Here is a 26,227-nt window from a genome sequence, read left to right as displayed (position 1 = left end):
TCAAACTCATCATTCTCCTGCCTCTACCTCAGTGTTGGTTTTACACACACATTCTAAAGGCCTGGAGAGCTGATTGGTTAGGAATGCTTGATGACTGCTCTTACAGAGGTCCTGAGTTCAGTTCCCAGCACCCACATGGGATGGCTCACAACCACTGTCACTCCAGCTCCAGAGGATCTGCCTACCCTCCGTTCTGTATTCCATACGCACCCCACATACATACTTAAGTAATTAAAAATTTTAAATATTTTTTAAAAATTCTGTTATGAATCTTTTAAAGGATATTAAAGTTTGGTTGTTTGTTTCTATAATTTCAGCACTTAGGAAGTAGAGGCAGGCGATCTCTGTGAGTTCAAGGCTAGCCTGATCAACAGAGTAAGTTCCAGGACAGCCAAGGCTACAAAAAGAAACTTTGTTTTGAAACAAACAAAAACAAAAATTTAAGATTGGAGAGATGGCTCAGCAGTTAAGAACACTTGTTGCTCCTGCAGAGGACCTGGGTTTAGGTCCCAGCACCCACACTATGGCTTACAACCATCTACAACCCCAGTTCCAGGGCTTCTGACACCCTCTTCTGGCCTCCAGGGGCATCAGGCACACATCTGGGCACTCACATGTATACATAAAATAAATCTTTAAAAATTTTTTTAAATATTTATTTACTTTTGTTTATATCAGTACACTGTAGCTGTCTTCAGACACACCAGAAGAGGGCATCTGATCCCATTACAGATGGTTGTGAGTCACCGTGTGGTTGCTGGGAATTGAACTCAGGATCTCTGGAAGAGCAGTCAGTGCTCTTAACTGCTGAGCCATCTCTCCAGCCCAATCTTTAAATTTTTAAAAGAATAAGTTGTTATTACAGATCTGGAATTTTCTTCCTTTCTACCTTTAACAATCCTCAGTTCCAAGATCATGGTATGTTTTGGAAGTAGTAAGGAAATATGAAGAATTCTTAGTGGAACGTAAGAATTAAAATGAGTTTGAAGTGAGATTGTAAGCTTAAGAACAGGTTTGCTATCAGACTATATGCAAATAACTCACTTATCATTTGACAATGCTTTTAGAAAATTGACTATCTAGATTAAGTCACACAAAAGTTTAAGAGAGATGGCTCTCTAGCTTTATATATTATGAGGTGATTCATGGCAAAATACTTTAAATTATAAAGAAATGAGACATCTTCTTCCATACTTACTAGAACAAATTCAGGTCAGAGAAATAAATACCACAAAGAGCAAGTTCTCAAATATAGTATCAATTCATTCTTTAGGAAATCCAAATAAATCAAACATTTGTGTCTTTCTCAGGGTGCCTGAAATGACTGGGTATGAGTCCATTACCCCATAAGTACACCAACTATCATTTTAAAAGAGGAATATCTGATTTAAATACAATCTGGATCATCCTCTAAAATCTCATTTCACTTGGAAGTTGACATTTTAATCACCCTAAAAATAGGTACCTCTTGGGGCAGAGTTACAGCTCTGTGGTAGAGTGCTTGGCTAGTATGCCAGAGACCCTAGGTTTAATTCCCAGCACTGGGAGGTGGGGGTGGGGGAAATAAAACTCTTGTTTGCTCCCTTAAAATTTGAAATTCTTTCGAACCTATCTCTATCCCTAAGACAATCACCTGAACTATCTCTTACCAATGTATAATGTTTTAAATAAGAATCTTTAAAAGTTAACTGTTCTAAACTCTCAGAAACATTAAAGCTTATAAATTAATAAAACGAAACATTCAATTTCATGTTTTCAAAACTTCAATATTGGGGTTGGGGATTTAGCTCAGTGGTAGAGCGCTTGCCTAGGAAGCGCAAGGCCCTGGGTTCGGTCCCCAGCTCCGGAAAAAAGAACCAAAAAACAAAAAACAAAAAACAAAAAACCTTCAATATTAAAGCTATATACCCTAATCGCCTATTTATGTAACTCATTCTTTCTAAAATATACACAAGTACACAGAGCACTAGCATCTTTCAAATAAGCATAAATATTCATTTCATATTTATTTAAAAATTACATATGCTTTTTAAAAAAATATGACAGAACTTACTCATTCTCAATAACTGGAAGAGACTGTTCTATGCAAAAATCTGTGATGTACTAGTTTTCAAAGGAAAATAATTCCAAATATGTTGGTTTTACCTGAAGAGAAGAGAGCTAGATGTTTGGGTTTTTGTTTAAGTATGTGCGCCTGAGCCTGTGAAATATCCTTCTTTCAACTTTAGAAAAATCAGTATTTCCTTTAGTAAATATAAGCATATAGTGTACAATAAAAGGCACGGAGATGTGCACTTCCAGAATGCTATAATAATCCAAATAGGCCCCCCAAAAGTGTTTTTAATATTATGCATAGCAAATTAATGTTAAACAATGTCAGTTTTTCTTCCTCTCTAATCATTCCACAAATCAGGTACACTTTAGTTAAATACTTAATAAGATTAACAAACTAACTAGAAGCTCAAAAGAAAGAGTAGACTAAAAAAAAATCAGTTTCCATTTTTGTACAAACAAAAAGATAAAACAAAAGCGAATGCGAGGACGCGTTAAATGAAAGCATTTGAAACATCCAACGTGACTGGCTTTTGATTTACCCCAGTCTGACAAGGAAGGCAGACCCCGCCCCCACTCCAGATTGTGTAGCTTTTTTCCCCTTTCCCATGGATGGGGGTGTAGAGAAGAGAAGCTGTCACATTTCCATCTTCCGTTATTGTTAATCTGCAGCCTAGATTCCCAAGCATCACTGTTCGGGGGGGCGGGAAATATTAAAACAGACAATTAAATTGTCTAAAATGCACAATATTCTGTTGCTTTTTCCGATGTGAAAGTTAATTACACCCAGATTCAATCTGCTATAACTACAGATTGGCCGTGACAGTCTGTCCCTCAAACACTCCCTCTAAAACCTATTGCTCTAAATTAACTAACAATCCCTTTCCCTCTAAACTTAAATCAGTAAAACGCGTTTCGAAAATTGTTGCATCCAAAAGGGCTCATCACGTCGTTATTCCTTTAGTGCGGGGGCGGGGGGGAGGGAGGGAGGGACGGGGAGAGAGAGAGAGAGAGAGAGAGAGAGAGAGAGAGAGAGAGAGAGAGAGAGAGACCCAGACCAAGAGACTCATTCGCTTTTCAAACAAAAAGAAAAAGAAATGGGGCAGCCGGTGGGGGAAAGAGCAGTAGTGGACCTAAAAGAAACCTTGGGAAAAGTTTTTTATGTCACTTTTTTGTCCTTCAGCGGGGATGCAGGAGTTGGGCAGAAAGCCTGGGTTTCGACCCAGGGCTTGGGAAGGCACCTGCAGAAGAGGCAGGGGGGCTGAAGGGCCAGGCAGCACCTACCGACTTGCAGCACGTTCTCCACGGAGCCGCTGTCCAGCAGACGGATGCCCCGGCGGAACGGCAGCCCCTCGCCGCTGCCGCTGCCGCTGCCGCCGCCGGCGCCGCTCGCCGCGCCAGTCCCAGCGCCCAGCCCGGGGGACGCGCCCGCCCCGGCGGCCCCGGGGGCGGAGCCGGCCGGAGCGGCGGCCCCGGGGGGTGGCGGCGGCCCCTCCTCGACCGGCGAAGCCCCCGCCGCGCCGGCAGCCGCGCCGGCGCCCGGGCCGCCCCGGTACTGGAAGCTGGAGTACATGCAGATCTCCCGCTCATTCCGCGGGAAGGACCAGTAGACGATGCGGCGCTGCACCGGCTCTGGGATCCGCTCGAAACGCTCCTCTACCCGCTCGTACGCCCACTTTTCCGCCACCGTCTTGGCGGCGCAGTCCAGCAAGGACTCCGGCTGCAGGTGGGGGCGGGCCCCGGGGGCCAGGCAGCTGCCGCCGCCGCCCCCCGCCCCTCCGCCGGCTGCCCCGGGAGTCCCGCGGGGGTGGTGAGCTTGCGGGCTGGGCCAAGAGCACAGCCTCTTGGCCGGAGAGATCGGCGGCGGCGAAAGCAGCTCCTCTCGCTCACCTCCTTCCGCCATTGCTGGGGACTGACTGACTGACTGAGGCGGAGGCGGCTGCTCGGGCTGCGGCGGAGACCCCGGCCACGGCCACGCGCCCCGCGCAAGCGCCCAGCGGCGGCGCTGTGGGGAGGGGGCGGGGCGAACGAACCCACGAGCCCGCCGGCCCGAGTGGGAAGCCGGGGCCAGTCCCGTGCTCGCGCCGCTCGGGCCGGCGCTGGTTGGCCTGAGGACCAGCGCGAGGCGACGCGCGCCGTCCGGGCCGCCGCGGGCGCGAGGAGACGCGGGGGCGAGCACAGGCTGCGGGCGCGCTCCGGGCGCAGCCATCCCGGAACACAAGCAGAGCGCTCGCGCGGGGCCGCGGGCTGCCAAGGCTGAGGAGCGCCCCGCACCAGGTGCCTCCAGCGCACCTGCTGGCGGGCGAAGAGGACGGCCGCGTGGCCAAGTAAAAAGACCCGGCCGCCAGCTGTCGCCATGAAGTACCAGGCTTGGGGGGCATGAGGAGAGGAAACAACTCCAAATGAGGTTCCTGCTGCGGACAGAATTGACAGGCGACTTTCGCAGCCCAAGGGGGCACCAACCAAACAGAAAGATGCTAGGAAAGAAGCCACCGGGTGGGAGTAGAGGGTGGATCGGAAAGTTCGCGGGATGAAAACTCTCCCCGTGTCACAATATAGGATAGCATCGGCGTCCCTGCCGGCTCAGAAACTGGCTAAGTCCACCAGCCAGTCCGAACAATAGGGCGCCAGGATCTCACCGCTGAGGCAGCAGCACCCTCGTGGGGTTCTTTGAGGGGTTTAGCACCTTGCATCCTCCAGAGGTGGGGAAAAACACTTTTGTGTAGTTTTTGATAGAATTCTCTAATCCCTTACCTCGGATTTAAATTAGGATTTTTATGTTTTTCTTATCTGTCTTCTATTCATTCCCTGAATTTACCTACCTAAAATTTAATGCGGTTTTTTGTTTTGTTTTTTGTTTGTTTGTTTGTTTTTGGTTATTTGATGTCTAACTGACTAACTCCATAACAGTGAAGGTCGTGTGTATTTTCTTCACTGCGGTGTCTCCTCACCCAGGTACATTAATGGGTACAAAAGAATGACAACTTCAACAATAACTTCTTCATAAACAACACGCACGGAGTTATGACTGCCTTTTACTCAGACTGTAGAATTTGCTGACAAAGTAGTCACTACAACTCTTAAAAAGTTCCAGGAACTGTATTAGAAACTGTAGCTACAGAACGATAGCTGAGTTCAGCTAGAGAGAATACAAAGAATAAGAGAAGGTAGACTGCAGCCAAAGTAGTTTGGGTTTGCTTGTAATCTCAGAAGAAAAGAACTCCGGCTATAACCTAGACGTGAATCGCTCTTAATGGTCGTGTGGTGCTAATCACGACTCAATTGATTTGTAAAAAGGAGCTGGCAGTAATATCTGTGCATATAGCATGTAAGAATTTAAAATGAGGTCAATTGCTTCTTTCATAAATAGTTGATATTATTTCTGCAAGTATAATTGAATTATTATGAAGTATCAATCTCTACTTAAATGCCTCTCCTTGAATCTCTTACCATAGTCATGGGCTTTCATAAGGCCCATTCTTTTCAAAATTGTGTGTGTGTGTGTGTGTGTGTGTGTGTGTGTGTGTATGTGCGCGCGCGTGCATGCACCTGTGTGTCTTTTTTAATGTCAGTCTCCTTGACTCCACTAATAGATTTATAAGGACAGAAGACATTTCTAAGTAAGGGATGATTATCACCTGTCATAATTCTTAAAAAAAAAAAAAAAGAAAGCTGCTTAAAGAATATCACATTTTTAAAATAGAAAGGAAAATGATGATAGACAATAGAGAAAAAGAATATTTGATTTTGAATGGGCCAATGTGTTACTTTGACAAGCATGGTTAAAAAACCATGAGACAGGAAAAAAATGTTACTTAAACGTGGTAACCGTAAAGTTTAAGCAGACTTTCTTTTGAGGACACTGCAAAGTAAAAGACTAACATACCTACAGTCACAGGGCCTTCACTCAGAATTAATCATTACTATTGACCATATCTAAAGTCCACACCAACCTCTCTGTATAAACGTTTCGGAAGCAACTATAATTTTAACTTACAGTCTTATTTCCAAATTGTATGTGTGTAACTGTTTTGTATATTTAATTAAATATATACTCCCCTCCTGTTACTTTGTGTCTTCCTATGCATAATAAAAATCCTCAGGCATTCCCAGGTACCATAAAACCATCTGTTTTAAGAATGCATCACATTTTGAGACTGTGAAGATGACTCAGATCCTGATCAAGGGCCTGCATCATAAGTATGAGTAGAGCGATTGCTCAGTGGTTAAAAAACTCTACTCATGCAGAACACCTGGGTTTGGTTCCCAGCATCCATATAGCATCTATAGCTCATAGCCATCTGTACTACAGTTCCAAGGGGGTCTGATCCCTCTTCTGACCTACCAGGGCACCAGGCATGCAGGTAAAATATGTGTAAATGTAAAAGCATTAAAAATGAACAAATTTTTATATTTCCTAGCATGTCATGTAAAATCCCAGATGCCTGTAACCTCAGTGCTGAAGGGACCTGAGATAGGTAACTCCTCAGAACTCACCGGTTAGCCAGCCTAGCCAAACTAATAAGCTCCAGATTCAATAAAAGACTGTCTCAAAATTTAAGATGGAGAACAATCAAGCAAGACCCTACACACACACATACACACACACACACACACATACCATCAACCTCCGGCCTCCACATTCAGGTGCACTAACAAACACACAAGACTTTATCGTATTTTAGGGCCAGGTTTTACCTAGTGAGACAGCTGAGGGGGTAAAGGTACCTGCCTTCAAATCTGAGTTTGATGCCCATGATCAACATGGCAGAATAAGAGAATAGACTGCCAAGAGATGTCCTCTGACCTCCACTTGCACTTTGTGGCATGTGCGTGCCCCCATACAAATAAATCATAAACTTTTTCTAAAGGAATATTTTGAGCATTGCACAGTGGTTCATGCCTGAATTGATGTTCTAGAGGCTAAGTGAGGTAGATGGATCACACTTTCAAGACCACCGTGAGCTGGTGTGAGTTCAAGAACAGCCTGAACTGTGCAAGGGATATCCTATCTCCAAAAAATAAAAAAATAAATGGATCGCTCACAATTTTTAAAGAATAATACAACTACTTGTTAGCTATAAACACCTGAAAGAAGTGACTTAGACCCAAAATGTGTTAGCTTTCTGATTTGTGAAGTGGGGTTAAGGGTGCTTATCTAGCCTTTAATCCCAGCACTGGGGAGGTGGAGGCAAGTGGATCTCTGTGAGTTTCAGGCCAACCTGGTCGACACAGCTGTGTAGCTCCAGGACAGCCAGGGCTACACAGCTGTGTAGCTCCAGGACAGTCAGGGCTACACAGAGAAACCCTGTCTCGATAAAACCAAAACAAAATTTATCTAGTAATGTTGTTTTATAATTAATATATATGGAATACCTACTACATGCTTATATAATAAATGTTAGCTATTATTTCTGTATTTTATTAATGGCAGACATCACATTAAAGCTTCCTTTTTCTCTTTTTTTCCAAACATCGTTTCCATGAGTGTTCTTCTCTGGATTTTCTTACATGCATATATTCTAAAATCTCTCCTGAGAATGCAACTAGAATGGAATTTAATCATAGAATATAAATATTTCCCCTTATTGTGAATGCTGACAATATGTAGCTAGCACTGAGTAAGATTACTCCAAAGTTTAGAGCCATCAAATAACGCTAATTTATTACTCCTCACAGTTTTTGTGAGTGAAGGCTTCTGGAAGAAGCTCTTCGGGTCTGACTCACAAAACTGGCATCAGATATGGGCTGAGGACAGCTTACCTGGGCATTTAAGTGACTGGTTTCCAATTAAAAGAATTGGAAGCAAGCAGGATAGAGCTTACAATACCTTCATGACCAAGCCTGAAGTCACATGCCATCACTTCTACTATACCTAGCCTGTCAGTCCAGCCCTACTTCAGTGCTGGAGAAAACCACACCAGAGGAGAGAGAAATTAGGGAGACATATTGGATATTGCCTGCCACACCCAACTCTCACTGGTACTTCCCAGGCCTGCTAATTTTTTAGGTATTAGAAATGAAAGCACTTTAACTGTGGCTGTTCTGGAACTGGGAATAGATGCAGAACAAGCTACAGAAAGATACAAAGGCAGGAAAATCTAGCAACAATGATACTTTAAACTGGTGCAGTACTTTTGCAGTTTTTAGCTGAGGGAAAAATAGCATTGCTGAAGAGAATTCATTGAATCATGGCAGTCAATATACCACCGTCTTAATCCAGCTAAATGCTGCTTTGTAACTCGGTTGTGCATCCCTAACTGATTAGCCCTTTCATCCTCATTTACTGTATCACGGATGACTGAGAAAAGCTGCGTCTTAAGGCCACGAGCAAATGAGTGCCAAGAGCAGAATCAAATCTAGGGTGTTAAATTCTGAATCCCGTGAAATTTCCTGTCGGTACTATAGCTGTCTCAAAGAATTTGCTCAGGGCAGCATCAAAGTGACCATAGATTATCTCTCCTGAACATAGATTTATATTTGACAAGAAAAGGCAGGCTAACAGCTTTCCCAGTGAAGTATGAGAAGGATTCCATTGTCTCCTTCAGATAGTGGAAATGAAGAGGAAAAGAGGGGCGAAAACAAAAGGAAGGAGAAGAAACAGAAGGAAGAGGAGACAGCACTGGTGTGTAGCAAGAGACATTAGAAATATAAGAGTTGGGGCTGGGGGTTGGGGATTTAGCTCAGTGGTAGAGCGCTTGCCTAGCAAGCACAAGGCCCTGGGTTTGGTCCCCAGCTCCGAAAAAAAAAAGAAAAAGAAAAGAAAAGAAAAGAAAAAAAGAGTTGGGGCTAGAGAGACGGCTCAGTGGTTAAGAGCACTGACTGATCTTCCAGAGGTCCTGAGTTCAAATCCCAGCAACCACATAGTGGTTCACAACCATCTTTAATGGGACCTGATGCCCGCTTCTGGTGTGTCTGGAGACAGCTACAGTGTATCCACATACATGAAATAAATAAATCTTTTTTTTTTTTTTTGGTTCTTTTTTTTCGGAGCTGGGGACCGAACCCAGGGCCTTGCGCTTCCTAGGTAAGCGCTCTACCACTGAGCTAAATCCCCAGCCCCGAAATAAATAAATCTTTAAAAAAAGAAAAGAAAAAAAGAGCAACATGGCAGAAGAGGGAGGAAAAAAAAGAAATATAAGAAAGTGGGGTAGTAATGGTACCCAGAGTGAAACCTTGTTAGCGTGTGATGTGCGGGTATGATGGTATGATCAGTAATGTTTTGGGGAGACATGTGAGGCCACTGTTGACATCTGCCAGCTCTTTCCAAGACCATCCGATGGCCTAAAAGAAAATGATACCAGTATGTTGGCACTGGCATTATCTAGTACTTTAAATACAAAATCCAACACACAGACAGCATGGGGTACATAGTCTACTTCCAGAAACTGATGAACAAACACGTAAATACAGATGGCAATAACATGTCACATGAGACATTTGGGAGCAGCAAGCATCCTAGATTGATGGGAACTCAAAAGTTTGAGGTGAGAATGCATGAGAAAAGACTGCAAAGGAGATAGGAGACGTTGTGAAAAACATTAAAAGATCAGTTAAAGATCTGGAACAGTCTTGGGTTAGCAGAGACAGGCTGGTAAGGATGCTGAGGACAGGAGAACAATTGCCTGAAGGCAGAGGTTTTGTCAGTCAGTCAGAAGTGCGAGCCACTGGTTAATGCATAGGAAGAATCAGAATAGAGTTTGGAGGCAGAGAACAAGTAGTAGGCTACACCCAGAACAGAAACCTGTAGAAGTTCAGGGCTCAGGGACATCTACACATGGAATAAACAGTGCCTTTTATCAGGTCTTTCACCAGGGACCATGTGAACTAACACTGGCTTTGGGCCTGTGTTTAAGATTGAACTGATGAAACATTAATCTCAGGTTGGTATGAAGATTAGCGATTGGACAAAGGTGAGGGATTGAGTAGGGATTAGAGATTAGGATTTAGCCAAACAAACTGTGCAACTCATTCATTACTAATTTAATAATGGAATCTGGCTTCCATTTCTCTCCTTGTCAGGGTTTGTACTGCTATGATGAAACAACCATGACCAAAAAGCAAGTCGGGGAGGAGTTTATTCAGCCTACATTTCCACAGCACTGTTTATAACCAAAGGAAGTCAAGACAGGAACTCATGCAGAGCAGGACCCTGGAGGCAGGAGCTGATGCAGACTGGGGCTATGGCTGAGGTGTTTCTTACTGCCTTGTTTCCCCTGGCCTGCTCTGCCTGCTTTGTTATAGAACCCAGGACCACCAGCCCAGGGGATGGCCCCACCCACAATGGGCTGGGTCCTCCCATATTGATCACTAATTGAGAAAATACCTTACAGCCGGATCTTTTGAGGCATTTCCTCAGCCGAGGCACCTTCCTCTCTGATGGCTTTACTTTGTGTCAAGTTGACACAAACCAGCCATTTCAGCAGAAGACTAACACGTGTGCTCTTATGTTTGTGCATGTGTGTCTGGGTGCAGGCCAGAGTCTCCGGTGTCTTTCTGTAGGCGCCATCCGCCTTGAGTTTTATCCACTTTTTTTTTTCTTTTCTTTTTTTCGGAGCTGGGGACCGAACGCAGGGCCTTGCGCTTGCTAGGCAAGCGCTCTACCACTGAGCTAAATCCCCAACCCCAGAGTTTTATCCACTTTTTAAAAAATTTCTTGTTTGTTCTTTGAAAATTTCATGTATGTGTACATTCCTTCTTTTTAAGATTTCTTTTTATAATGTTTACTTGTCTATATGTGTATATGTGCACGTGACTACCAGTTCCTTCAGAGGTCAGAGTTGTCCAATACCCCCTGGAGTTAGACTTACAAGTAGTCGTGACCCCTCTGACATGGGTGCTGGACTTGACAAGTCCTCCGGAAGGGCAGTACATACTCTTAGTGGTTGAGCCATCTCTCCAGTGAGTACATAATCATTGTGATTACTCTCTCCACCAGCCTGCCCTTACCTCTCCATCCCTATCAACACCTGCTCTTTCCAGTCCTTTTCCCAGATTCATGACTTTTGGGTTTGTTTTAGAGCACATTTAGTTTAGCCAGGAATACCTGTGCCAGCATTGGGTTGAAACTATCCATTGGAACCTGTGAGGTCATCAGTGGGTACCAGTAGCAAATAGCTCAGGAGCCAGGGGTAGTGCCTTGGTACCCTCTTCTCCATCTGTGCCTGGCTGTTGATGGGCCCGTTCTTGTGCAAACCCAGTGCAAGCATCCCAGGCTGCTTCGAGTCTCGAATTGCATGGCTGTATCCTATCCCTTTTTTTTTTTTTTTTCCCGAGCTGGGGACCGAACCCAGGGCCTTGCGCTTGCTAGGCAAGTGCTCTACCACTGAGCCAAATCCCCAACCCCGGCTGTATCCTATCCTAAAGATGGCATTTCAGCCTTTCTCCCTCATCTTCTTGATCTTACCTTCTTCTGCAATATTCCCTGAGCCACAGGGCAGATGGCTTGTTTAGGTTGGATCATCGATCCATCATTTATTCTTAGCGTGTATGAGCCATGAATCTGCATTCATAACCCTTCACTGAGGAAAGAAGTTTCTCTGATTAAGACTTCCAGTTAGGGGGCTGGGGATTTAGCTCAGTGGTAGAGCGCTTACCTAGGAAGCGCAAGGCCCTGGGTTCGGTCCCCAGCTCCGAAAAAAAGAACCAAAAAAAAAAAAAAAAAAAAAAAGACTTCCAGTCAGGGGGCTGGAGAGGTGGCTCAGCGGTTAAGAGCACCGACTACTCTTCCAGAGGTCCTGAGTTTAATTCCCAGCAACCACACGGTGTCTCACAACCATCTGTAATGGTATCCAATGCCCTCTTCTGGTGTGTCTGAAGACAGCGGCAGTGCACGCATATCCATAAAATAAAAAAAAAAAAAAAAAAAAAAAAAAAGACTTCGAGTCAGGGCTAGAGAACAGGCTCTGTGGTTAAGAGCATTGGCTGTTCTTGCAAAGCCATGTTTGGCTACCAGCACCCATAAGCACCTACAGTACCAACTCCAGAGAACAAAATTCCCTATTCTGGCCTCCAGGGGCATCTGCACTAGCATTACACAGACCCACACATGGATATACACACACATACTTAAAAATAAAATTTTTTTTTCTTTTCTTTTTTTAGGAGCTGGGGACCAAACCCAGGGCCTTGTGCTTCCTAGGCAAGCGCTCTACCACTGAGCTAAATCCCCCCAAAAAATAAAAAAAAAAAAAATTTAAAAGACAGTAGAATTTGTTTACGGATATCGGATATGAACATAAATATTTCTTTTAAAAATATGGAACGCGGGGTTGGGGATTTAGCTCAGTGGTAGAGCGCTTGCCTAGGAAGCGCAAGGCCCTGGGTTCGGTCCCCAGCTCTGAAAAAAAGAACCAAAAAAAAAATATATATATATATGGAACGCTTCACGAATTTGCGTGTCATCCTTGCGCAGGGGCCATGCTGAACGTAAATATTTAGAGAGCCATTTGATGTTATGTCAATTTAGCTGAACAGTCTGAGCATGTAGCACAGTTGGCAGAGTGCTTGCCTACAATCTTGTTTTTAGGGACACTGATGTTCACTGATTAGGTTAGGCCAGCAAGCCCCAGGGATTCACATGTCTCTCCCTCCCCAGCACTTAGATTACAAAGGACACGCATACTATCATGCCCAGTCTTTACTTGGGTGCTGGGCACCAAACTCAGGTCCTCTTGATTGTGTGGCAAGCCCTTTACCAACTGAGTTAGATCCCCAGCCCCACCTATGTTTTTGATAACATTCACTTTGGGTATGTGTATATGTGTACACACACACACACACAGGAGATATAGATATATATATATATATAGATAGATAGATATAGATATAGATATAGATATAGATATAGATATAGATATAGATATAGATATAGATATAGATATAGATATAGATATAGATATATAGATATAGATATAGATAGATATATATAGATTTTTTTTTTCCGGAGCTAAGGAATGAACCCAGGGCCTTGCGCTTGCTAGGCAAGCGCTCTACCACTGAGCTAAATCCCCAACCCCCAGGTTATATTTTAAACATTGTATGAAGTGAAGATGTGGAAAGATATTTAAGGAAAAGGGAGACCATGATTAAAAGCGATGTTGAATTAATGTATATTACATATTTCGTATAGTAAATTCAGTCTTCGGTAAAGGCATCGCACTTCGCTCCAGCTATGAAGCAGCAATACAACAAAAAGAAGGGAGATGCAAGGCTCTGCCTGAGCTTGGTTAATCAATGGAAGTAGTTCCATGTCCTCCTCTCATGTGATTCATTCAGGAATAGGCAGATTCAAGTCAATTGCTTCCCTGGTCAAAGGGCATGTGGCTTTCTAGCATTTTCTAGGGAAGAAGAAAATGTTCTGACTTTAAAAGAGCTTGGAAAGCTGGGCATGGTGGCACACACCTCTCATCCCAGCACTTGTGAGGCAGAGACAGGTGGTTTTCTGTGAGTTCGAGGCCAGCCAGGTCTGAAGAGTGATCTCTGGGACAGTCAAAATTACATTAAGAGACCCTGCTCTCAAAAAACCTGATAGGGGAGAGCTTGAGAAAACAATTCTCTAAGCATATTGACACAGAAAAAGGAGGTTGTGGTAACATGAGGTGAAAACAAGCCAGGCTTGAGTTGACTGACACACCAAAAAGTTTACGGGGAAATAATGAATTTTCTAATAGCACTGTTGAACAGCTGAACCAAGCCTATTGGTGTCCTCTATGCCTGTCAGCAAGCAATTACACGGAACCAATGAGTCTTTATTATTTTTCTGTACTTTATTGAAGTATAATTCACATCCATCACAATGTACGAATCTAAGGTGTGAAGCCTAATGTTTTTTTTGTTTTTTTTTAAATATTTTATTTATTTATTATATATTATGATTACACTGTCACTATCTTCAGACACACCAGAAGAGGGCATCAGACTCGTTTCAGATGGTTGTGAGCCACCATGTGGTTGCTGGGATTTGAACTCAGGACCTTGGGAAGAGCAGTCGGTGCTCTTAACCACTGAGCCATCTCTCCAGCCCTTTTTTTTTTGTTTTTTTTTTTGTTTGTTTGTTTTTTTTTTTTTTTTTTGCGTGTGCACATCCATGAGGCTAACACATGGATCAAAATACAGAGCATTCTGCCACTTCAGAAAGTCCCCTGGGTCCTTTTCCAATCAATGCCCAAAGGTACCCGCTACACAGTTAATGGAATTATGTAATATAAAGATTTTCTTTTTTCACTAAGCATAATGTTTACAAGAGTTGTCTGTATTACTCTGACAGTGTGTTCTGTTTTTTATCTTATGTAGCGATCCATTACATAAATGTAGCTCATGCTTATCTATACTCCCTTGATGTACATTTAAGGTATATATTAGCCAAGATGGGCTTAAATACGCAAGAAATCTATCAGAGATAATGCTTTGTAGGAAGGAAAGGAAGAGAGTAAAGGACTAGGGAACTTTGTGAAGCCCTGAGATCTCAATGCAGACAAAAGAAAAGAAGCCAAGAGAATCGTGTGGAAGGGTCTTAGATGGTAATGCAGTGGTGATAAAGTTCAGTGAGACTGAATCTGCCCATTGAGAGAAGGCCAGAATGTTTCGAGAGCAGCAGCAAAGTTGACAGCGAAATACACTTCACACTGTCAGAGACAGACATTATACAGCAGACCCAGGGTGGCCATAGCCCATTGCTTGAACCTCAGAGATTTGCTTCCCCAGGCAGGATCAGGGAGCAGCTCTTCTGGGGTTCTTTTCTGAGGAAAAGACTCAGAATAGGGAGATGAATTAGAGCCTTAGTACAATTGATGTCCAAAGCTACAGTTAGGTCCCCTCCTTCTTTCTCACCTCGCATGCTGAAAACACATTCTGGTCATCCCTGTTTCAGGTTTTAGAGCTGACTTATAGGTGTGACCCAAACCCTCAGTCCTTAAGGTTCTGAGTCCTTGGCAGCTGCACCTCAGGAGCAGGATGTCTCATGAATCTGTTCACATCTACAGTAGAAGGCACCTGTATTCTTAATGGAGTCATCTCTGCCCCCACTGTATACATGGAGAACTTCCTTCTGCTCAAGGATCAGTGATTGCCATGTTCTAGTCCCTGTGCACCAGGAGTCTCTGGTTCCCTGCTAGAACCTAATAACTTAGGGTCTAATGGTCCACTCTAATCCTGCAAAGCCTAGAGTTGGGACACAAAATCTCCCAGAAGGTCACTGGGAATAAGTGAGACCACCCCTGCTTCTACCCACTGGCTTCTGAACTTACATTTTCTTTTTATTGAAGGCCCAGCACTATGACCAAGCTAGCTCAATCAGTCAACAAGGTCTCTCAAGGGAGGGAGAGAGGATTGAAAAGAAAAGACAATTCTACGACATTATAAAATGACTCCAGCCAGTTCTGGGGCTGAAGTGGGTTTATTTCTCTCCAGCCTGCTTTTATACCACTCTGAGTACATGCAAAGAATAAGGCCAGTTCTAGGTCAAGGAACAAACAAGGCAATAATCAAAGTCCTGAGACCACCATTTCTAGGGGCTTCTCAGGATGACCAAGATAAAAGGAATGCCGAACAATCCTGGTTGAGTTTACCTAGAGCTTTGTATTACCCCAAATGTAAATATTCTTATCTGAGCCTACTTCCCTGTCCTGGCCCAATGTCAAATTCTTGCCAAATGTCCAGAAGCAGCCTCCAAAAGCTCTCCAAAGCACTACATAGAGGTCCCTAACTTAATCCACACTCGTCATCTCAAAGAAAACACCCGTCTCTTCAGAATGTTCTGTCTGAGCAAAGTCTTCCGAATGTGCCTTTAGAAGGTCTTTCCAGTATTTAGCAATGCTCACAGCTTCTAGATTCTATTGACAGCCAGGAAGACTTACATGCCCTTGGCTTTGAAACAATTTCCTGATTGGCAGCTATTCCAGGTAGACCCAGAAACCACTCCTAGATATTAGTAAAATCTGATATATGCAGCGAGGGTATGACGCCCATATGCAAATATATCTTTTTGAAAACAAGCCCCTGACTCTTCGACCCCTGAGAAGCATCTGTAACTGGGCACGCAATTGTTTGTCTTGATGCCAAAAGTTAAATATTCAAAACCTAACATTTGTGTGGGCAGGGGAGATAGCCAGTCAGTAAACTGCGTGCTTTCCCATCCTGAGACATTAGTTCAGGTCCCCAGAGCCCCATAAAAAGCCAGGTGCGATATGATATGTATATATAATTCCAGAAATGGGAGGCAGAGACGGATAGATTCCTGGAATCTCACAGGCCCCCTAGCCTGAGCTACTTAGTCAAATTCAGGGCTAACAGACCCTGTCCTGGTTGGGTTTTGTTGTTGTTTTTGTTTGTTTGTTGTTCTTTATTGTGTTAACTTGATACAAGCTAGAGTTATCTGGGAAGAGGAATATCAATTGAGAAGAAGCCTCCTTCAGATTGCCAGGCAAGTCTGTGGAGCACTTTCTGGATTTCTAATTGATAAAGGATGGACCAACTCACTGTGGGCAGTAGGACTCCTAGGCAAGTGACCCTCGGTGGTGTAAGAAAGTGAGCTCAGGAAATCATGGGAAGCAAGATAATAAGCAGCGCTCTTCCCCGACTTCTGCTTCAGTTCCTGGCTGATTCCTTCCTGTCCTGATATGAGAGCGTAAGCCAAATAAACTTTCCTCTCCAAGTTGCTTTTGGTCGTTGTCTTAATCACAGTAACAGAAACCTAAGACAGACCTGGTCTTAAAACATGGAAGGCCCCTGAGGATAAGTGCCTAAGTTGTTCTCTGACCTCCATACACAGAGCATACAGGTATACATGCACACATACAATTACAAAAATAAATAAATAAAAGTTGGGGCCAGAGAGATGGCTCAGCAGTTAAGAGCACTGACTGCTCTTCCAGAGGTCCTAAGTTCAATTCCCAGCAACCACATGGTGGCTCACAACCATCTGTAATGGGATCTGATGCCCTCTTCTGGTGTGTCTGAAGACAGCTACAGTGTATAAATAAATAAATCTTTAAAAAAAGAAAAAAGAAAAAAGAAAAAAGGCTAGGCCTGACAAGATGGCACAGTTGGTAATAGATCCTGCTACCAAACTTGACAACCTGAATTTGATCCATGGAGCCCATGGGGGACGGAGAGAACCAATGCCCACAAGTTGTCCTCTGACCTTTATATACATACTCATAGACCACTATCTATCTCTCTATCTCTCTATATCTATCTATCTATCTATCTATCTATCTATCTATCTATCTATCTAATCTATCTACATCTTTCCATCTCTCTCATTCACACAAAACTAAAAACAAATAAATAAATGTAATTTTAAAAATAAAGATCAACCTTTGCAAGCAGAAGTCTCCATGACTGCTATTTTATGTCCCTGTCTTGTCAGCTCTGTGGTTGACAAAGACAAAGAAAGGCTAGTTAGCATGACCTCGCCGGGCTCAGGGTCTGTTTGCTCAGTGTCTATTCCATGGTATGTGCTTTCTGATGGTCATTAATGTATAATAGAAAAACGTAGGTCCTTGACCAAATGGCCTGAGCCTAGACCACACAAGAATCTGTATGATGTCTACCTCTCTATCAACCCCTCCTCCTTTACAAAGTGGATGAGGAGATACAGGCTCCAGTGGCTTATCCACAGCTTACGCTATGACTGAACTTGCCGGCAACACCCGCTACCTAAGTACATTCGTGGAGCAGTATGGAGGGATGCTCTGCTGCCTTCAGAGGCTGGAGGGGCCTGTTAAATCCATACTTTCTAGGTGTTAGGGGATACAGGAAGTTGTGGTTTTATCTACTGGTCCACCCTAAACTGGGTCCATATGCATTTTACCAAAGTGATAGATGTGCAATTTGCCTGGAGCTCCTCTACCATCTTGTGAAGCTTATGTCTCACCTAGGAAGGCTACCAGCATCTTAGTACTAATAACATTTCATTCTTTCGTTCAAACCGTTCAACCAGCTTGATGTGATCAGTATTCTGAGCTGACGTGCCATTCTCTGAAATTCTCAAAGTCACACTGCGTGAGAAAAGGCAGAACCTTGAACGTAACTCAAAGACAAAACTGAAAACGACTGGTTAATTTTACGTGTCATCATAATAGGCTATGGAATACCCATCCACATGTCTCGCCAAACCTTAGTTCAGGTGTTTCTCTGAAGATATTTGGGGATGAGATTATTGTTCAAATCCATAAGCTAAGAAGGCCGCCCCTCCACCCCCCAGTGTGTGTCTCATCCAATCACTTAAAAACCCGAAGAGAACAAAAAAGGCTGGCCTTCCCCCAAGCAAGGAAGGTTTTCCTGCTTGGCTACCTTCAAATTTAACTTCTTTATTTTAGATTACGACTCGAGATTTGCTCTTCCTGGGTCTCTAGAGTGTGGGGCCTGGAGAGGGTCAGTCTATCTTTTGTCAGCTCCCTTCTCACAATTTCTCCTGGGATCGCCAGACGACACTGTGAGTCTTCCCTGACACAATACTACATCCTCTGTGAGATTCATTTTAATTTTGACTGTATTTGATTTATGGATATGGGTGTTTGGCTGCATATTTGTCTCTGTACCATTTTCATGCCTGGTGCTCATGGAGGGCATGGGATCCCCTAGAATTGGAATTACAGACAGTTGTGAGCTGCCATGTGGTTGCTGGGAATTAAACTGAGGTCCCCTGGAAGAGCAGCCTGTGTTCTTAACTGCTGAGTCATCTCTCCCGCCTCTGTAATTTTTTTTTCTGGTTCTCTTTTTGATTAGGCTAGGAGACTTGCATGTGTTAACGCAATGGCTGCATGCTATGCACCTGAGCCACATTAATCTAATCTAGCAGAGATCCGACATCTAACACAATTGGAGCTGCCCCTTGGCCGAGCATGTGGGAATCTACAGGCCTCTGAGGTTTCTTCTAGATTCTGTAGGAGCCACACCAGGAAATCAATGGACATATAGTATCTGAAACTGTTAGGCTGCAACTTAATCCAGGCTTTAGGTCAAATAACAAAGAGAACAAGTGCAGCCAGCTCCTGTGAGGAGTGTGGGGGGTCGTGGAGGGTATGGGGAGTATGGGGGTGTGAGGAATGGGGGTGGGGTGGGGCTTGGTTTATGAAGAAAAGAACAGTGTATTATTTTCTCACCCGGGGAGAATGCTAGCTCTTAGCAGGAGGCAGGGACTCACTTCTGTGAGCTCGATGTTCATAGAAAATTAGGGAAACATACCTTTAAGGATATCCATCTATCCCTGTCTCTCCCATGTGTTAGAATCCCAGGATTGCTCAAAGGATTTGGACTTGGAGGTGGAGATCTGCCTTGTTTGACTATTCATTTGGTCAGCTGCTCTGTCCAATCCTACGATCTGTCCTTGCCTTTTTCTATCCACTACACAGGAAATGACAGCATTTCATAGGCCACCAAAGGGACTCTCTGGTTCTTGTATTTGCACTTGCTGTATAGACCTGACAACCTTTGTTAGCTCCCTTCTCACACTTTCTCCTGGTTTCGACAGATGATACTGTGAGTCTTCCCTGACACGATAACTATATCCTCTGTGAGATTAATTTTTGTGTTTGATCCCCGGATTTTAGCCAATTCCTAAAACTTAGCTTCTAACCTTCACACATGTAGTGGCCCACACATGGAGCTCACCCTCACAGATCATCCACGATAATGACTATTTTAATTCCATTAAAAACAAAAACAAGGAAAGAGTGTCCCAAGGATAAAAGAAAGAACATCAGAAACTAATACATACTAGCAGAAATTCAAGAGAATTTCTAAATCTAAGGGAAACTCCTAAGAGAAGTGCAGAGTTAGAAAGAAGGGGGGATGGGGGAGATGGCTCAGCAGTTAAGAGCCCCGACTGCTCTTCCAGAGGTCCTGAGTTCAAATCCCAGCAACAACATGGTAGCTCACAATCATCTGTAATGGGGATCCCATACCCTCTTCTTGTGTGTCTGAAGACAGCTACAGTGTACTCATATACATAAACTAAATAATTCTTTTTTAAAAAAAGAAAAGAAAGGGAAATAGGAAAGAATAAAAAGTCAGATGATCAGTCAGAAAAGCAGATCAAGGCTGGGCACAGTGGCATGTGCCTTCAATCCTGGCACTCTGAGGGCAGCTCTCTAAGAGTAGAAGTCTAGCCTGGTCTACATAGCAAGTTGTAGGCCAGCCAAGGTTACATAGTGAGACCCTGTCTCACACTCACCCACAAAAAGTATATCAATAGAGTAATGGACTTCTAAAAAAAGCATGAAGGAAGAAATCACCATTAAAATCTCCTCTTCCCTCCTCCTCCCCCTTTCCTTCCCCCTCTTCTTCCTCCTTCTCCTTCTTCTCCTCTTTCTCCTCCTCTTCTTCTTCTTCTTCCTCCTCCTCTTCCTCTTCCTTCTTCCATTTCAGAATTGAAATATGTGGGCTGGAGAGATGACTCAGTGGTTAAGAGCACCGACTGCTCTTCCCGAGGGTTCAAATTCCAGAAACCACATGGTGGCTCACGACCATCTGTAATGGGATCTGATGCCCTCTTCTGGTGTGTCTGAAGACAGCTACAGTGTACTGATATATAATAAATAAATAAATCTTTAAAACAAACAAAGAAAGAAATATGTGTGGAGTCTGCAGATTTGAAAACACCATCAGAAGAAGTTTGAAGTAACGAGATGGAAAGTTCAGGCCCCTGAAAGCCATTCCAATAACCTCGAATTTTAATCTGTGAGCATGGAGAAGCCCACAGAGATTTAACTGGGTAAGATTGTGCATTAAAATAGGGTGGAGAGGAGAAATGAAGGATGCTGAAGCCAATTTAATAGCTGTTTAGACCTGGGATGCAGCTCACTGGTAGAGCCCCTGCCTCACATGCACAGGTCCTAGATTGGACGCTGAGCACTAGAGAAGTGGAGCGCTGTTCATCGGTGAATAGAGGAACTGGAACATTAAAGTAAATTAGAGGGAAACAAAGTACAAAGTAGTTTCCAGATTTCTAAGCTGGACTGCATGGTAGATGTTGAAGGTAGAAACAACCGAAACAGAAGAAAAACTCCCAAGTTGGGGATTTTGTTTGTGACAGTGTCTCGCTATGAAGCTCTGGCTGGCATGGCTCACAAAATAGACTCGGATGATCTTGAACTCATAAAGGCCCACTTGCCTCTGCCTCGAAAGTGCCGAGATTACAAGTGTGCACCATGCTTAGAAGGAACTTGAAGATTTAAAGGGAGACATGCAGCTGAGGAGGATCTGAGAGGTTGGAGTAATCCACTGTGAATGTTACAGGTTGCTTGTCATGGTGGCAAGAGCAACTTGCTAGGGAGCAGAGAGCCATGGATGATGAAGGACGCAGGTCACAGTCGGCCCACAGAGCTGCTGAGGTAAGCATAGCCCGGCCTCCTCCATAGTGCCAAAGCCCAGCTCACTGGAACCAGGAAATGATGTAGCTAGCTTTCTCTTATTGCCTTTCAGCATCCTAGAGCTCTATTAAAAAAGACTAATAAACATTACTCCAGCTGACAAAACAGAAATGCTGACTACGTCCAACTCCAGAACACAGAAGGGTACTTTGGGCTCTGAGGGGGTTGTTGGTAGCTGTGGAATCTGTCCCCTCGGCTCCTTTATACACATGTACAAACCTCCGGGAAACAAAGTAAGTTCTTCCACATGGAGAAGAACGTCTCACCCTGTCCGTAAGATGGGGAGATACATAGTCCAAGTACTAACTATACCTGTCACTTGCTTTAACCCTCAAATCCAAACAGGGTTTCTCAATACCCTGCTACTTAAAACAATTACATGAATTCAATTCCTAGCACAAAGATTTTAAGGAAACACCTGCAAAGTAACCAACAATACAACTAGTATAAAAGTAAGGAGAAAGTGGTTTCTTCTTCTAACCTGATCATCTCCAGTTGGTCTTCGAGACCCATTAACATCTATGTACAGGAGCCAAATAGGTTGATGAAATTTTGGGAGAAACATATGCCAGTATCCCAGCTTGTTTCAAGTCCCTCATAGTAGCATAAACACCAGCAGTGTCTATAAGGATACAGTATTACTCCTGGTCTCATATTTTGATAGGATTAGACCTTTCTGCCCCAGTGATCCTCACAAGCCTGTATTCCAATTGCAAGGTCTGAGGAAATGACCATACAATGTACCTATGGACCAATTAGTCTCTGGTTAAGCTGAAGCTCCATCCCCCACCATCAACAGCTCCAGTTGTGAATGGCAGTGTCGTTTTCCACCCCCTGGACTGGTTTAGAGTAGTGTCTGTGAATAGCTTACAAGGTTTGGTATTGCCAGTCTCCCAGCACACAGGCCTCTAGCAAGTGGCTAAAGGTCCTTTCAGAGACTTAGATGGAGATCCATAATGGGTGCTTGTAGCACAGCTGTAGGACCACTCCTCAATGACAAGAATCCTCCCATTCAGCCACGGGACTCATGAACTGGCTTAAGTCTAGATTGAGTGAAGGGGGATAACTCATCTGTTTGGTAAATCAAGTCAGGGGCCAATAGAACAGAATGTTCTTCGACTTCATGCCAAGAATATTATGACCAATTAGCTAAAGTCAAAATTTCCTAGAGACCTGGTAAAAAGTGAATGCTTAATGGCATACTCTGAAATTTTTGCATGTTAAAGCCCTAACCTGCCGTGTTATGGTATTCGGAAGTAGGTATAGGCTGGTGAGATCGCTCCGTGGGTAAAGGCATTGCTGCCAAGCCTGACGACCTGGTTAAATCCTGGGGCTCACATGGTAGAGAAAGAGAACTGCTCTATGCTGTCCTCTGACATCTGCACACATGTGAACATGTGAACATGTGAACATACGAACGTGTACATGTGAACATAGATTGGGTGTACATGTGAGCATGTGTACATCTGAACCTATGAACATATGAACATGTGTACATGTGAACCTATGAATATATGAACATGTGTACACGTGAACATGTGAATGTGTGAACATGTGAACATGTGTATGTGTGAACACATGAACATGTGAACTATGTACACGTGAACATGTGAACATGTGAACATGTGTATGTGTGAACACATGAACATGTGAACTGTGTACACGTGACTAGGTCCTAAGGATTACATTCTCATGAATGAGATTTATGTTCTCACAATAAGACCTTCGGCACCTTCTCTGGGTTTTAGTAAAAAGACAACTATCTATGAACTAGAAAGTGGACCTGACTAGACACCAAGTCTGCGGGCGTCTTGATCCTGGACTCCCTGTCGTCCAGAAATGTGAAAAATGCTTGTACTTGAAGCTACTCCGTCTCCAGTGTTCTCCTTATAGCAGCTCAAGCAGACCGAGGCAAGGCCAAGGCGCTCTTCCTACTGACCGCCCCTCTGCTTGCTGGCTGCTGTGCTTAAGCGATACTCGGGATCCCATCATTCAACCTGGGATTCAGCTCTAAGGCAGCATCTGCCTGCTTTCCTGTCTCACACGGGAAAACCACCTCAGGGCTCTCTAATGCATTCTTCAATATCTTACTATTTTACCTCTCTCTAACATAGCCAGGCCTTAGTGACATGAGGCCTTTCAGGCTCCACAGGAAGTATAGTGGAGAAATAAATGCAGTTTCCATATGATAAGTCACTCCAACTTTCCTCTGGTTTTTAGACTCCCTTTTTTACTTCAAGTGTATCCCATCCTCTTTAAACATCTGTCAGAAGTAAAGGCAGAGTAACTGTCCCAGCTTGCTTTCTATTTTTGTGATAAAACACCAGGACCAAAAGCAATTTTGGGGAGAAAAGGTTTATCTCAGCTTACAGTTATCGTCCACTATAAAAGGAAGTCAGGGCAGGAACTCAAGGCAGAAACCTGAAGACAGTTGTTGAAGCAGAGGTCATGGAGGGGTGCTGTTTACTGGCTTGCTCCCCATGGCTTGCTTAGCCTGACTTCTCGTAGCACCCAGGATCACTTCCCTAGGGGTGACATCGCCCACAGTACACTGGATCTCACACACATCAATTATTAACCAAGAAAATGCCCTATAGACATGCCCTCGGGGAATCTGACAGAGGCGTTCTCTCGATTGAATTTCCCCATCTTGGATAACTGCAGCTTGTGCCAAGTTGACAAAACAAAGCAAATGAAAAATAACCAACAGCGATGTAATAGATGCGATTACAAAAGCAGAGGCAGGGACTTGGGGCAGGAGATGGGGATGGCTATGGGGAGGCAGGATAGAGAGCAGAAAGAATGATACAGTTGCATATCTGTATGAAAAACACCATAGTGAAGCACATTGCTTACTTTTTTTTTTCTTTTCTTTCTTTTGGAGCTGGGGACCGAACCCAGGGCCTTGCGCTTGCTAACATTGCTTACTTTGTATGCTAACTTAATATATATATATATATATATATATATATATATATATATATATGTGTGTGTGTGTGTGTGTGTGTGTGTGTGTGTGTGTGTATACATATATATGTATATGTATATATATACATAGTTACACACTACAGAAAAAAAAACATGTCAATACTAAGTTAATACTAAGTTTTCAGGGCTGGAGAGATGGCTCAGCGGTTAAGAGCACTGACTGCTCTTCCAGAGGTTCTGAGTTCAATGCCCAGCAACCACATGGTGGCTCACAACCATCTGTAATGGGATGCTCTCTTCTGAAGTGTCTGAAGAGAACTACAGTGTACTAATATATAAATAAAATAAATAAATCTTTAAAAAAAATACGGGGCTGGGGATTTAGCTCAGTGGTAGAGCGCTTACCTAGGAAGCGCAAGGCCCTGGGTTCGGTCCCCAGCTCCGAAAAAAAAGAACCAAAAAAAAAAAAAAAAATACTAAGTTTTCAGCCAGCCTGTAGTCTCGAGCCAGTGAAGGTCTGAGTGAATGTGTCTGTTTGACATGAACTGGTCATGTCAAAGAAACAGGGAAAATTAGCAAAGCCGTTCCCTTGGTGAGCTGAGTACTGGCAAAGCTGTCTTCCTCTGGTCCAATTAGGAGTGGTTACAAATGATTCACAAGGGTGTACAAAAACTAGCAACTGCAGCTTCCCCCTCCAGGATGACTACAGCCTGATCTTGTTCCCTACAGAGACCTCCTACAGTACCGGGTCTCAACCTTCCTAATGCTGTGACTGTTTAAGGGAATTCCTCTTGTTGTGGTGACCCCCCCAGACATAAGATTACTTTTGTTGCTACTTTATAATTGTAATTGGCTGTTGTTGTTGTTGTTGTAATTTTGGTATTGTTATGAATCATAATGTAAATATCTATTTTTTTCAGATGGTCTTAGGTGGCCCCTGTGCAAGGGTTGTTTGACCTTTAAAAGGGTGGAGACCGGTAGGTCCTATGGAGACTAGTGAACCCTCCTGCAGTGCTGAAAAACTGGATGAGGGCTGAGTGGTGGGTGCACTCCTTTAACCCCAGCATTCAGGAGGCAGAGGCAAGTGGATCTCTGTGAGTTCAAGGCCACTCTGATCTACAGAGTTCCAGGACAGCCAGGCCTACACAGGGAAACCCTGTCTTGAAACAAACAATGTGATGGTTTGCAAACGACTGGGCCAGGGAACTGCACTATTAGGAGGTGTGGCCTTGTTGGAGCAGGTGTATCACTGTGGCTGTGGGCTTTTAATACCCTAGTCCTGGATACCTGGAAGTCAGTATCTGCTAGCAGCCTTCAGATGAAGATGTAGAACTCTCAGCTCCTCCTGCACCATGCCTGCTTGGATGCTGCCATGCTCCTACCATAATGATGTTGGAATGAACCTGTGAACCTGTAGGCCACCCCCAATTAAATGTTGTCCTTATAAGAGTTGCCAGTAAAACCCTAAGACAAACAACAACAAAAACTATATGAGGTTCCAGGGATGATCATCACGGAAGTTAGTTTGGCTCTGTCAGAGTGTGCACACTACCTTGACCCAGCTTTTCTGCACGTGTGTGTGTGTGTGTGTGTGTGTGTGTGTGTGTGTGTGTGTGTGCGTGTGTGTGTGTGAACTTCCTTCCTTCTTTGCCTGAGTCAGGTTTCCAGATCCAAGCTGTGTAACACCAGCCCACTAATCTACACACATTAACACACAATATTGGCATGTCTAGCAAGTGTCCTTGGATCAATGAATTCTTCCGTGTTATATTCTGCCTGCCTCAGAATCTAATCCTGCATCTGTTCCTAGTTTCTGCTGCTACTACACATTAGCCAGACCTGGTGCTGCTGCTGTACATTGTCCCATTTAT

At 43.8% G+C, this 26,227-nt stretch overlaps 1 protein-coding gene, 1 long non-coding RNA gene and 1 other non-coding gene across 3 annotated transcripts in view; 1 reads left to right on the top strand and 2 right to left on the bottom strand.

The window, feature by feature from the left end:
• The window catches only part of Zswim5 (zinc finger, SWIM-type containing 5), a 117,431-nt gene extending 113,453 nt beyond the window's left edge, over positions 1 to 3,978 (bottom strand). The window contains 1 exon segment of the mRNA NM_001401321.1: positions 3,337 to 3,978. Within this exon segment, the coding sequence (NP_001388250.1) occupies positions 3,337 to 3,955 (619 nt within the window). The 5' untranslated portion in view covers positions 3,956 to 3,978.
• Positions 1 to 26,227, top strand: part of LOC148005993 (uncharacterized) — a 1,435,680-nt gene that overhangs the window by 637,283 nt on the left and 772,170 nt on the right. The gene's annotated exons all lie outside the window — the stretch shown is intronic.
• Positions 12,422 to 12,526, bottom strand: LOC120103232 (U6 spliceosomal RNA). The gene has a single exon (XR_015621502.1). It is a non-coding gene; the product is annotated as a U6 spliceosomal RNA (small nuclear RNA).

This window comes from Rattus norvegicus, chromosome 5 (genome assembly GCF_021556685.1).
Source record: "Rattus norvegicus strain SHRSP/BbbUtx chromosome 5, alternate assembly SHRSP_T2T, whole genome shotgun sequence".
NCBI lineage: Eukaryota > Metazoa > Chordata > Mammalia > Rodentia > Muridae > Rattus > Rattus norvegicus.
This window is presented reverse-complemented; position numbering and strand designations above follow the sequence as displayed.